The sequence below is a fragment of the Bombina bombina genome, chromosome 1 (assembly GCF_027579735.1).
Source record: "Bombina bombina isolate aBomBom1 chromosome 1, aBomBom1.pri, whole genome shotgun sequence".
NCBI lineage: Eukaryota > Metazoa > Chordata > Amphibia > Anura > Bombinatoridae > Bombina > Bombina bombina.
Genome location: NC_069499.1, coordinates 1177951030 through 1177965992, shown reverse-complemented (window position 1 = coordinate 1177965992; position 14963 = coordinate 1177951030). Strand labels below are relative to the sequence as shown.

General features: G+C 42.3%; 1 protein-coding gene across 1 annotated transcript in view; it reads right to left on the bottom strand.

Annotated features, from left to right (window-relative positions):
• LOC128663856 (serine/threonine-protein kinase tousled-like 2) overlaps positions 1-14963 on the bottom strand; it is an 894029-nt gene that overhangs the window by 286724 nt on the left and 592342 nt on the right. Inside the window, exon 14 of the mRNA XM_053718402.1 lies at positions 14624-14690. Within this exon, the coding sequence (XP_053574377.1) occupies positions 14624-14690 (67 nt within the window). The remainder of the gene's footprint in view (positions 1-14623; positions 14691-14963) is intronic.

The following is a 14963-nucleotide window of genomic DNA, read 5'->3' as shown; positions in this document are numbered from 1 at the left end:
TAGAAACTGCTCCCTCCACCTTAGGGACCGTCTGCCATAAGTCCCGTGTAGTGGCGTCTATTGGAAACCTTTTTCTAAATATAGGAGGTGGGGAAAAGGGCACACCGGGTCTATCCCACTCCTTGCTAATAATTTCTCTAAGCCTTTTAGGTATAGGAAAAACGTCAGTACACACCGGCACCGCATAGTATCTATCCAGCCTACACAAATTCTCTGGAATTGCAACTGTGTTACAGTCATTCAGAGCAGCTAATGCCTCCCCAAGCAATACACAGAGGTTCTCAAGCTTAAATTTAAAATTAGAAATCTCTGAATCAGGTTTCCCCGAGTCAGAGATGTCACCCACAGACTGAAGCTCTCAGTCCTCATGTTCTGCATACTGTGACGCAGTATCAGACATGGCTCTAACAGCATTTGCACGCTCTGTATCTCTCCTAACCCCAGAGCTATCACGCTTGCCTCTTAATTCAGGCAATCTAGATAATACCTCTGACAGGGTATTATTCATGATTGCAGCCATGTCCTGCAAGGTAATCGCTATGGGCGTCCCTGATGTAATTGGCGCCATATTAGCGTGCGTCCCCTGAGCGGGAGGCGAAGGGTCTGACACGTGGGGAGAGTTAGTCGGCATAACTTCCCCCTCGACAGAACCCTCTGGTGATAATTCTTTTATAGATAAAGACTGATCTTTACTGTTTAAGGTGAAATCAATACATTTAGTACACATTCTCCTATGGGGCTCCACCATGGCTTTCAAACATAATGAACAAGTAGGTTCCTCTGTGTCAGACATGTTTAAACAGACTAGCAATGAGACTAGCAAGCTTGGAAAACACTTTAAAACAAGTTTACAAGCAATATAAAAAAAACGTTACTGCGCCTTTAAGAAACACAAATTTTCCCAAATTTTTAAATAACTGTAAAAATTTCGTTAGTGTAACTGCATTTTTTCACTGTGTATGTAACAAGTTAGCACCCACTTGCAAATGGATGATTAACCCCTTAATACCAAAAACGGAATAACAAATGACAAAAACGTTTTTTTAAACAGTCACAACAACTGCCACAGATCTACTGTGGCTTTTTACCCTCAATAAGACTTTTGAAGCCTTTTGAGCCCTTCAGAGAAGTCCTGGATCAACTAACTTGCAATTTGACCTAGGAGTGCTGTCTGTGTGTATGCTTTTCCTTTGTAATTCCAATATTGCAACTAACTTGCAATTTGACCTAGGAGTGCTGTCTGTGTGTATGCTTTTCCTTTGTAATTCCAATATTCATACTCATACACCAAGCACCCACATCTAGCCGTATTGTAGTGGCACAATTGAAGATATAAATAGGTCTATTACATAAAAGTAGTGCCATTGGTAATTTTTTGTAAATTAAAAGTCCTGGATCATGCAGGAAGAAGCAGGAGGTCTGTGTCTAATTTTTGCTGTGCAAAAAAATGCCAAAATAGGCCCCTCCCACTCATATTACAACAGTGGGAAGCCTCAGGGAACTGTTTCTAGGCAAAATTCAAGCCAGGCTACGTTGGTAGCCTATTGTCCTTTGTTGAAGATCTTAATAATTCTGTCAATGGATTAAAATTCACTTTAAATATGAGTGAAATTGGAATTGAGTTCCTAGACACCTATGTATACTTTAAGGATGGTTTCTTAAAAACGGATATCCATACAAAAGATACAGATAAAAACAATATATTGAAATATGGAAGTTATCATCCTGATAGTATCTTTAGGGCTATTCCAAAGAGCCAATTTTTAAGAGTCAAACGCATAGTGTCTGAGGAAAATAGATGTAAGCAAAGGTTGGAGGAGATGGCTGATAAATTTATCAATAGAGGGTATCCAATATCACTAATCAAGGAACAACTAGATGCAGTCAACAATAAAGAATTACCCAAAAGGTACAAAAGTAAAGAAACAGATCGTCTAGTGTTTGTAACACAGTTCAATGAATTCAGTCAGAAGATCAATGGTATTCTAAGAAAGCATTGGCACATCCTAAGGGACTGTAACCCTCAAGTGAATGAGTTTAAAGAAAATTTCATGACAGCATATAGAAGAAATAGAAGTATCAAAGACACCCTTGTACATTCGGATATAGGTAGTAACAGATTGAACATACAGAAGACTATAGGCCCTAGGAGGGATGGATGTTATCCCTGTTTGAACTGCAGTAACTGCAGTTCAATGATTAAAGGCGAATATTTCTCTCACCCCATAAATGGTAGGAAATACAAAATTAATAAATATCTTACTTGCAGGTCATGTTACTGTATTTATTTGATCAAGTGTCCATGTGGTTTGATCTATTTGGGCGAGACCTGTAGAGAGGTAAGGGAGAGGATAACAGAACATAAGTCTAATATTAGATGCAAGAACAAAGAGGCTCCTGTTTCCTCTCACTTCCTCTCTATGGGTCATAACATCAGTCAGCTCAGATTCCAAATAATTGAACAGATTGATAGACCAAGAAAGGGGGGGGGTAATAGAGAACATATACTAAAAACAAGAGAGATGTTTTGGATATACAAATTGGAAAGCCTAATACCTAAGGGTATGAATAAAGAATTCGATTGGAGTCTGTTTTACTAAATATTTGTCTTTCCTAAAACATCTCTATAGAGAGGTAAATCTTCCCTTTCTAATGGGCTGAGTATTATGATACCTGCATTTCTTTAACTTAAAATAATTTTCTAATAACCCCTTTTAATGGGCTGAGTAAATTTGAGGAAAATGTTTAAAAATTATCTTTATATATAAAAATACTAAAGAGAAAAGTAAAAAATTATTTTCAAAATAGGCCTACAGTGTTCAAATTGACAGTAATCCACATAATCTCCAGCAGCAATTTTTTGAAACTTATAAAATCAACTCTGAAATGAAAGAGTCCAAATTAACATTTATATAACAAGTAAATAGTATCTGCATATCTGCATATTGTGTGTAATATTTCTTCTATTTTAATTTTGTACATATGATTTTATCTTTTAACATTGTTTGATACTTAAACCTTTTCAATGTGACTATTCAGAATGCTTTTTTTACAATAGGAATATATATGTTAGATGGCCACAAGATGGCAGTGATACAATAATGAGTAGTCACATGACAACAGGTGAACAATTGACCAGGTGTAAAGTATTTAAATGATGAATCAGTGTATGTTCAGTATACATGACTAAGGACCTATAGCAGGTCTGAAACGTTGTATGTTTGTCTAAAGACCCCATATGAAGAAATAAAGGTTTTTTAACTATTGGTGGCTGGAACAAATCTTTTTTTCTACTTGCAAAATTCAAGCCAGCCATGTGGAAAAAACTAGGCCCCAATAAGTTTTATCACCAAACATATGTAAAAAACGATTAAACATGCCAGCAAACGTTTTAAAATACACTTTTATAAGAGTATGTATCTCTATTAATAAGCCTGATACCAGTCGCTATCACTGCATTTAAGGCTTTACTTACATTACTTCGGTATCAGCAGCATGTTCTAGCAAATTCCGTCCCTAGAAAAATATTTTAACTGCACATACCTTATTACAGGAAAACCTGCACGCTATTCCCCCTCTGAAGTTACCTCACTCTTCAGAATATGTGAGAACAGCAAAGGATCTTAGTTACTTCTGCTAAGATCATAGAAAACGCAGGCAGATTCTTCTTCTAAATACTGCCTGAGATAAACAGTACACTCCGGTACCATTTAAAAATAACAAACTTTTGATTGAAGAAATAAAGTATAAAACACCACAGTCCTCTTACGACCTCCATCTTAGTTGAGAGTTGCAAGAGAATGACTGGGTATGGCAGTGAGGGGAGGAGCTATATAGCAGCTCTGCTGTGGGTGATCCTCTTGCAACTTCCTGTTGGGAAGGAGAATATCCCACAAGTAATGGATGATCCGTGGACTGGATACACTTAACAAGAGAAAAGTACGCCTGACACACCTTCTTAGTCAACTCTTTCTCACTAGAAATTTCTGCCCGGTAATGATAGTGATAAACTACCAATACCTTGTCTTGAATATCCATAGCACTTGTTCAATTTAAATCTGTTACAGACTTGTATATAACAGTTTAAATATGTAACATCCAAATGTTAATACCAACCTAAAGCATGACAATTAATAAGAAACCTAAGACTAGCTTATGTCACTCAGTGCATTTATCCAGAGATAAGAACCTGTGTATTATAATAATCCACATTGTTAACCTAGAGCTACCCTATTTCAGAGTGTTTGATTATTCCCAGTATTTGATCATATGGTATTTTGAATTGAGACCATAGGGCACCCTGGTGTCTAACATAAAAATCCAAAAAATCTCCCTTTTGGTTAAAAGTTGATCAATATCCCCTCCTCTTTTCGGGAGTACAGCCTTTTCAATAGCACACCATTTAAAGGAATTCAAGTTCCCATTGTGTTTGGGCACAAAATGTTGGACCAATGGTGTGGTGGCTTTTGCTACTTTGAAAGTGGACAAATGCTCTCTAATTCTGGACCTCATGTCCCCTCTCCAAAGATACGGCCCAGCTCCCACCAACCTAAAAGGTTTGCATATGATGGGGCAAATTTGGCTCCCATTGCTGCGCCACATCTTTGGAGAAAGAACTGACCTTCAAACCTGTAGAAATTATGTGTAAGTAGAAATTGTATAATCCTTACTACATAAGTTTGTAAATCTTCTGAAAAGATTCCCAAACATTCTCAAACAGTTAGAGACAGCTTCAATGCCTTTTTCGTGTGGTATACTTGAATATAAGGCAACTGTATCAACAGTAAGCCAAGTGTAATCTGTTCTCCATACAATATCTTTGACCACATTGATAACATGCTTAGTGTCTCCAATGTATGAACCTAGTGCTGGTACCAAGGGCTGTAGAATCCCTAGACCCATTAAGAGTGGGATCATCCAGCAACGCCAAAAACGTGCCTTAGTAGGACACGAAGGTGCGCCAGTCTATAACGAAAGGCGCAACATACCTCCACCGGGACAAAAGGAAACACCTCCCCCGAAGGTTGACCCCCTGAGGCCTCAGGGGCAGTCGCTCCCCTGGAAGGCTGAACTGGACCAGGTGATCTCATGCCCGACGAGCCCCGGTTAACGAAACACGGACAATATCGTAAGCACACTCCCGGGAGGTACAGATGTGCCAGCGCCAAAAATATGGCCATGTAGAACCGTGCCGTAACCTCCAGTGGGAACAAGCCACACCCCCTAGAAATGATAAGTAGCTTTTGGGTTACCTGCATGCGTAGTAAGGTGTTGATGGTAGGGAACTCGTCTCCTGAGAAATAGAATCCCCAGTGATGGATGGCTCAGTGGGCACCAGATTCCTTGATCCCGAGGAACAGAGCACTCTAAAACGGCATTCAGAACATAACTGATGGGTATGTATCACTTGGGCAAATTCATATTCTTCGCAAGAAGTAGAGTCTGAATCAGAGAGATCCGCCTCCAAGAATCCTCCATAACTGGGACACTGCCGCCTCCAGAGAACCAGACCCCAGCGGACCAGGATTTCTTCGTCGCCACGTGGTCAGGAAAATGGAAATGGGGTTGCAAGGTAAACCGTGCAATCCATGCAAAAGCACGCCCGAAAAGGCTGCGTCACTAGACATAGGCCGTTATGTTCCAAAATATCCATGAGCCGAAGCAACACTAGACAGTAGCAGACAGAATCACATAACAAACATGATTATAAATCCCCCTGTTCAATAATCCCCCTCAGGAGATATTAACCCTTGATTCCTAGATACAAAAAGGAGCCTCACTGAGACCCTATGTTAAAGTTATCCAAGAAAGGTTGTAGCCCCTCTCGGATAAACAGTTGAAATTACAATACATCCATGATGAAAGTAAATTGAATCGATCTTACCGGAATCTAAGCCGTGGAACAGGAACACGGCCCTTCAAGTGTGACAGATAGTAGCGTCGCCTCTGCCATGGACTTGAGAGAAAAAAGCCGGCAGCAAAACTAGTCAACGCTGATTGCTTGTGGAGCTGTTAATATGAGTCGGGATGGTTTCGCAGAGAGACTCTCCCTGCATCTCCGGACTCCAACTTTCACCCATGCTCTCACTAAGAGCTTGACAGGACTACCTTAAAACTCCAGTCCCATGCCGAAGAGTACTACAATCCATAAGAGACTATTGAAAACTTCTGGACACTTCTCTGCCAACCTCCTGGGACGAAAGGCAAAGAATGACTGGGGGATGAGGGAAGTGGGAGGAGTATTTAAGCCTTTGGCTGGGGTGTCTTTGCCTTCTCTTGGTGGCCAGGTTCTTATTTCCCAATTCAGCTCAAAAGAAAGTAGGCAGCACCCGTAGGTGAATGCCAAAAAGGAATGGAAACACTAACAGGACCAGCCTGTCAGAGACCTGGTTCCTCAAGAGCTCAGAACTGGGATTAGATAAAAAAAAAAGACCATCAGGAGTATGATCCACATCCCTCCACTTGTCTAGTGCTGTTCGCCATCTGATTCAGAAGAGTGAGAATCCGGTGGCAAAAAACCCCCTGAAATTCTCCAAAGCCTCCAACACCTGCCACAGCAGTACATGCAGGCGCGTCAGTCTGAATTTAAAAGCAAAACTCATCTCCGGCGGGGCATCTGAAGGCCCAGACCCTGAAGACTGAACCCCTGAAGCCTCAGAGGGAACCGCTCCCCCAGAGGAAAGACCCGTCTCAAGGTTAAGAGGACATGGATAAGCTCTTCGCTTGCAATCAGGAAGATGTAAGTGCGCCAATGCCAAATATATGGCTATGCGAAACTGTGCAGCAACCTCTGGTAGAAATAAACCTCCTTCCAGGGAAGGGGTAACAGTATATGGGACAACTGCCTGTGTAGAAACAGATGATTCCAGGGAACGCACCTCACGGGACACAGAATCCTCAGAGGCGGACGGCTCACTGGTCTCTAATCTCTCCCCAGTGGGAGAAAAGAGCACTCTATTACGGAACATAATTTATTGGGCTGGATTACCCGGGCCACCATACAATCCAAGCATGTAACAGAACCTGAATCAGAGAAATCCTCCTCAGAAAAAATCAGAATCCTCCATAACTTGACTGAATAAATTATGGACAAAAATAACTGGCACCTCACACCCCAATGGCTGGGGCACTCACCACCTCCTATGACCCAGACAAGTAGAGAACAGACCCTCTCCACCAACACTCGGTCAAGAATACGGAAATGGAGAACGAAAACATGACCACGCCCGGTCACAAGGTGCAACCCACAGGCCAAGGAAAACCTGTACTTTCCGTAAAAGCCATGAGCCCCAACATCACTACACATAAGCAGACAGAATCACATAACAAACATGATTAAAGTCCCCCACTGTTCAATAACCCCCTCAGGAGATATTAACCCTAGATTCCATAAAGATAAAGGAGTCCCACTGAGACCCTGTCTTCTCTCATTACATTATATTCCCACATTGAAATGGAAAACGAAACGATCTTACCGAAATCTATGCCGTGGAACAGTAACACGGTCCTTCAAGTTTGACAGATGACAGCGTTGCTTCTGACATGGACTTGAGTGAAGAAAGCAGGCAGCTTATTGCTTGTGGAGCCGTTAATATGAGTCAGGAAGGTTTCACAGAAAGACTCTCCCTGCATCTCCGGACTCTAAATTTCACCCATGCTCTCACTGAGAGGCTGACAAGACTACATAAAAATCCAGTCCCATCTCGAAGAGTACTACCCTCCATAAGAGACTAATCCGTAATCTTCTGACACTTCATTGCAAAACACCTGTGACGAAAGGCAAAGAATGACTGGGGGATGAGGGAAGTGGGGGAGGTATTTAAGCCATTGGCTAGGGTGTCTTTGCCTCCTCCTGGTGGCCAGGTTCTGTATTTCCCAAAAGTAATTTATGCAGCTGTGGACGGTCCCCGTTTTAAGAATGAAAAAAAAAAAAAAAATCTGCGATGGACTGGATTCTCTGTGAGCATAGAGATGGTCTTAAAATTTTTTTGCACAGATACGGATATAAAAAAAAAAAATCCAGTATAAAACCATTTATAAACTTACTTAGAAGCTCTAATTTAGCACTGTTGATGAGGTTAGGCCGGGACACTCACGGAAAGGGGCTGAGAGCAGACCCCCCCCCCTCTTTTAGGATCTGAATTCCCAAAAGTAATGAATGCTGCTGTGGACTCTTTCCATTTATGAAGAAAAGACCCATTATACCAACAGAGGCAATCTGAGGTCTTTATACATCAGTATACATCTAAAACTTTGTGGCTTGGTTAGGAGTCTGAAAATCAGTACAATGTTATTTAAAAAAATAAGCAAAAACAGAATTTATGTTTACCTGATAAATTTCTTTCTCCAACGGTGTGTCCGGTCCACGGCGTCATCCTTACTTGTGGGATATTCTCTTCCCCAACAGGAAATGGCAAAGAGCCCAGCAAAGCTGGTCACATGATCCCTCCTAGGCTCCGCCTACCCCAGTCATTCGACCGACGTTAAGGAGGAATAATAGCATAGGAGAAACCATATGGTACCGTGGTGACTGTAGTTAAAGAAAATAAATTATCAGACCTGATTAAAAAACCAGGGCGGGCCGTGGACCGGACACACCGTTGGAGAAAGAAATTTATCAGGTAAACATAAATTCTGTTTTCTCCAACATAGGTGTGTCCGGTCCACGGCGTCATCCTTACTTGTGGGAACCAATACCAAAGCTTTAGGACACGGATGAAGGGAGGGAGCAAATCAGGTCACCTAAATGGAAGGCACCACGGCTTGCAAAACCTTTCTCCCAAAAATAGCCTCAGAAGAAGCAAAAGTATCAAACTTGTAAAATTTGGTAAAAGTGTGCAGTGAAGACCAAGTCGCTGCCCTACATATCTGATCAACAGAAGCCTCGTTCTTGAAGGCCCATGTGGAAGCCACAGCCCTAGTGGAATGAGCCGTGATTCTTTCGGGAGGCTGCCGTCCGGCAGTCTCGTAAGCCAATCTGATGATGCTTTTAATCCAAAAAGAGAGAGAGGTAGAAGTTGCTTTTTGACCTCTCCTTTTACCTGAATAAACAACAAACAGGGAAGATGTTTGTCTAAAATCCTTTGTAGCATCTAAATAGAATTTTAGAGCGCGAACAACATCCAAATTGTGCAACAAGCGTTCCTTCTTTGAAACTGGTTTCGGACACAGAGAAGGTACGATAATCTCCTGGTTAATGTTTTTGTTAGAAACAACTTTTGGAAGAAAACCAGGTTTAGTACGTAAAACCACCTTATCTGCATGGAACACCAGATAAGGAGGAGAACACTGCAGAGCAGATAATTCTGAAACTCTTCTAGCAGAAGAAATTGCAACTAAAAACAAAACTTTCCAAGATAATAACTTAATATCAACGGAATGTAAGGGTTCAAACGGAACCCCCTGAAGAACTGAAAGAACTAAATTGAGACTCCAAGGAGGAGTCAAAGGTTTGTAAACAGGCTTGATTCTAACCAGAGCCTGAACAAAGGCTTGAACATCTGGCACAGCTGCCAGTTTTTTGTGAAGTAACACCGACAAGGCAGAAATCTGTCCCTTCAGGGAACTTGCCGATAATCCTTTTTCCAATCCTTCTTGAAGGAAGGATAGAATCCTAGGAATCTTAACCTTGTCCCAAGGGAATCCTTTAGATTCACACCAACAGATATATTTTTTCCAAATTTTGTGGTAAATCTTTCTAGTTACAGGCTTTCTGGCCTGAACAAGAGTATCGATAACAGAATCTGAGAAACCTCGCTTCGATAAAATCAAGCGTTCAATCTCCAAGCAGTCAGCTGGAGTGAAACCAGATTCGGATGTTCGAACGGACCCTGAACAAGAAGGTCTCGTCTCAAAGGTAGCTTCCAAGGTGGAGCCGATGACATGTTCACCAGATCTGCATACCAAGTCCTGCGTGGCCACGCAGGAGCTATCAAGATCACCGACGCCCTCTCCTGATTGATCCTGGCTACCAGCCTGGGGATGAGAGGAAACGGCGGGAACACATAAGCTAGTTTGAAGGTCCAAGGTGCTACTAGTGCATCCACTAGAGCCGCCTTGGGATCCCTGGATCTGGACCCGTAGCAAGGAACTTTGAAGTTCTGACGAGAGGCCATCAGATCCATGTCTGGAATGCCCCAAAGTTGAGTGACTTGGGCAAAGATTTCCGGATGGAGTTCCCACTCCCCCGGATGCAATGTCTGACGACTCAGAAAATCCGCTTCCCAATTTTCCACTCCCGGGATGTGGATAGCAGACAGGTGGCAGGAGTGAGACTCCGCCCATAGAATAATCTTGGTCACTTCTTCCATCGCTAGGGAACTCCTTGTTCCCCCCTGATGGTTGATGTACGCAACAGTCGTCATGTTGTCTGATTGAAACCGTATGAACTTGGTCCTCGCTAGCTGAGGCCAAGCCTTGAGAGCATTGAATATCGCTCTCAGTTCCAGAATATTTATCGGTAGAAGAGATTCTTCCCGAGACCAAAGACCCTGAGCTTTCAGGGATCCCCAGACCGCGCCCCAGCCCATCAGACTGGCGTCGGTCGTGACAATGACCCACTCTGGTCTGTGGAATGTCATCCCTCGTGACAGGTTGTCCAGGGACAGCCACCAACGGAGTGAGTCTCTGGTCCTCTGATTTACTTGTATCTTTGGAGACAAGTCTGTATAGTCCCCATTCCACTGACTGAGCATGCACAGTTGTAATGGTCTTAGATGAATGCGCGCAAAAGGAACTATGTCCATTGCCGCTACCATCAACCCGATCACTTCCATGCACTGAGCTACGGAAGGAAGAGGAACGGAATGAAGTATTCGACAAGAGTCCAGAAGCTTTGTCTTTCTGGCCTCTGTTAGAAAAAACCTCATTTCTGAGGAGTCTATAATTGTTCCCAAGAAGGGAACCCTTGTTGACGGGGATAGAGAACTCTTTTCCACGTTCACTTTCCAGCCGTGCGATCTGAGAAAGGCCAGGACGATGTCCGTGTGAGCCTTTGCTCGAGGGAGGGACGACGCTTGAATCAGAATGTCGTCCAGGCAAGGTACTACTGCAATGCCCCTTGGTCTTAGCACAGCTAGAAGGGACCCTAGTACCTTTGTGAAAATCCTTGGAGCAGTGGCTAATCCGAAAGGAAGCGCCACGAACTGGTAATGTTTGTCCAGGAATGCAAACCTTAGGAACCGATGATGTTCCTTGTGGATAGGAATATGTAGATACGCATCCTTTAAATCCACCGTGGTCATGAATTGACCTTCCTGGATGGAAGGAAGGATAGTTCGAATGGTTTCCATCTTGAAAGATGGGACCTTGAGAAATTTGTTTAAGATCTTGAGATCTAGGATTGGTCTGAATGTTCCCTCTTTTTTGGGAACTATGAACAGATTGGAGTAGAACCCCATCCCTTGTTCTCTCAATGGAACAGGATGAATCACTCCCATTTTTAACAGGTCTTCTACACAATGTAAGAACGCCTGTCTTTTTATGTGGTCTGAAGACAACTGAGACCTGTGGAACCTTCCCCTTGGGGGAAGTCCCTTGAATTCCAGACGATAACCCTGGGAGACTATTTCTAGCGCCCAAGGATCCAGAACATCTCTTGCCCAAGCCTGAGCGAAGAGAGAGAGTCTGCCCCCCACCAGATCCGGTCCCGGATCGGGGGCCGATATTTCATGCTGTCTTGGTAGCAGTGGCAGGTTTCTTTGCCTGCTTTCCCTTGTTCCAGCCTTGCATTGGTCTCCAAGCTGGCTTGGCCTGAGAAGTATTACCCTCTTGCTTAGAGGACGTAGCACCTTGGGCTGGTCCGTTTTTACGAAAGGGACGAAAATTAGGTCTATTTTTTGCCTTGAAAGGCCGATCCTGAGGAAGGGCATGGCCCTTACCCCCAGTGATATCAGAGATAATCTCTTTCAAGTCAGGACCAAACAGCGTTTTCCCCTTGAAAGGAATGTTTAGTAGCTTGTTCTTGGAAGACGCATCAGCCGACCAAGATTTCAACCAAAGCGCTCTGCGCGCCACAATAGCAAACCCAGAATTCTTAGCCGCTAACTTAGCCAATTGCAAAGAGGCGTCTAGAGTGAAAGAATTAGCCAATTTGAGAGCATTGACTCTGTCCATAATCTCCTCATAAGGAGGAGAGTCACTATCGAGCACCTTAATCAGTTCATCAAACCAGAAATATGCGGCTGTAGTGACAGGGACAATGCATGAAATGGGTTGTAGAAGGTAACCCTGCTGAACAAACATCTTTTTAAGCAAACCTTCTAATTTTTTATCCATAGGATCTTTGAAAGCACAACTATCCTCTATGGGAATAGTGGTGCGTTTGTTTAAAGTAGAAACCGCTCCCTCGACCTTGGGGACTGACTGCCATAAGTCCTTTCTGGGGTCGACCATAGGAAACAATTTTTTAAATATGGGGGGAGGGACGAAAGGAATACCGGGCCTTTCCCATTCTTTATTAACAATGTCCGCCACCCGCTTGGGTATAGGAAAAGCTTCTGGGAGCCCCGGCACCTCTAGGAACTTGTCCATTTTACATAGTTTCTCTGGGATGACCAAATTTTCACAATCATCCAGAGTGGATAATACCTCCTTAAGCAAAATGCGGAGATGTTCCAATTTAAATTTAAAAGTAATCACATCAGATTCAGCCTGCTGAGAAATGTTCCCTAAATCAGTAATTTCTCCCTCAGACAAAACCTCCCTGGCTCCCTCAGATTGGGTTAGGGGCCCTTCAGAGATATTAATATCAGCGTCGTCATGCTCTTCGGTAACTAAAACAGAGCATCCACGCTTACGCTGACAAGGGTTCATTTTGGCTAAAATGTTTTTGACAGAATTATCCATTACAGCCGTTAATTGTTGCATAGTAAGGAGTATTGGCGCGCTAGATGTACTAGGGGCCTCCTGAGTGGGCAAGACTCGTGTAGACGAAGGAGGGAATGATGCAGTACCATGCTTACTCCCCTCACTTGAGGAATCATCTTGGGCATCATTGTCATTATCACATAAATCACATTTATTTAAATGAATAGGAATTCTGGCTTCCCCACATTCAGAACACAGTCTATCTGGTAGTTCAGACATGTTAAACAGGCATAAACTTGATAATAAAGTACAAAAAACGTTTTGAAATAAAACCGTTACTGTCACTTTAAATTTTAAACTGAACACACTTTATTACTGCAATTGCGAAAAAACATGAAGGAATTGTTCAAAATTCACCAAATTTTCACCACAGTGTCTTAAAGCCTTGAAAATATTGCACACCAATTTTGGAAGCTTTAACCCTTAAAATAACGGAACCGGAGCCGTTTTAAGCTTTAACCCCTTTACAGTCCCTGGTATCTGCTTTGCTGAGACCCAACCAAACCCAAGGGGAATACGATACCAAATGATGCCTTCAGAAGTCTTTTATAAGTATCAGAGCTCCTCTCACATGCGACTGCATGCCATGCCTCTCAAAAACAAGTGCGCAACACCGGCGCGAAAATGAGACTCTGCCTATGCTTTGGGAAAGCCCCTAAAGAATAAGGTGTCTAAAACAGTGCCTGCCGATATTATTATATCAAAATACCCAGAATAAATGATTCCTCAAGGCTAAATAAGTGTTAATATCAATCGATTTAGCCCAAAAAATGTCTACAGTCTAAATAAGCCCTTGTGAAGCCCTTATTTACAATCATAATAAACATGGCTTACCGGATCCCATAGGGAAAATGACAGCTTCCAGCATTACATCGTCTTGTTAGAATGTGTCATACCTCAAGCAGCAAAGGACTGCAAACTGTTCCCCCAACTGAAGTTAATGCTCTCAACAGTCCTGTGTGGAACAGCCATGGATTTTAGTTACGGTTGCTAAAATCATTTTCCTCATACAAACAGAATTCTTCATCTCTTTTCTGTTTCTGAGTAAATAGTACGTACCAGCACTATTTGAAAATAACAAACTCTTGATTGAATAATGAAAAACTACAGTTAAACACTAAAAAACTCTAAGCCATCTCCGTGGAGATGTTGCCTGTACAACGGCAAAGAGAATGACTGGGGTAGGCGGAGCCTAGGAGGGATCATGTGACCAGCTTTGCTGGGCTCTTTGCCATTTCCTGTTGGGGAAGAGAATATCCCACAAGTAAGGATGACGCCGTGGACCGGACACACCTATGTTGGAGAAACTATACATTTTTACAAAAAATAAACACCCCCAGATGGGCTATATAAATGGATCATCTACAAAACATTTTTGTAAAGAAAAATCCAGTGTACTTTCCGTAAGAAAAACCTCTTTAATATCTGATATGCAGGGTTGTTTCTGCCTCCTCCTAGTAGACTGGAGTGTTGTCACATACTCACACCATTTTTTTTTGGGGGGGGGGGGACACACACACACAAAAAAAAAAAAAGCAAAAAGCGCTACAGAGTTTACCTAAGTGGGGAGATATTAACATTGAGAAATATGTAAATGTATATATTACCATATGGAACAATCTGAGTTAGCTGACCACATCACACAGCAATGTAGAACGTAAACTATGTCCTATAACAATTAGTAACTAATTTTACCATGTTCTCGATCTTGCAGAAAAAGAGATTGCTGTAACACTGTATAATATCACAGACTTACTTTTTTAAGATGTCCAAGGCGAAGTTTGAAAATCTCCTCTTGTTCATGGTACTCCGCTAAAGTTAACCTAAAATAATGATAATTATAAGACTCGACATTCTCATTAGATGAGATCAAAAACATTGCTGCTTTTCTGCATACTTATCATGGTGCTTTACATCACAATTGCCAAACCTTTTAACCTTAGGGGCCACACCATACAGCAAGTGAGCAAATTGTACAAATACCACTAAAAACAAGGAATACATAAAACAGCAGCAAATAGGGGCAAAAATGTCAATTTAAATCTGCATGGTGTGTATTACATTGTATTTACTTCCATTAGCAAAACATAATTTAT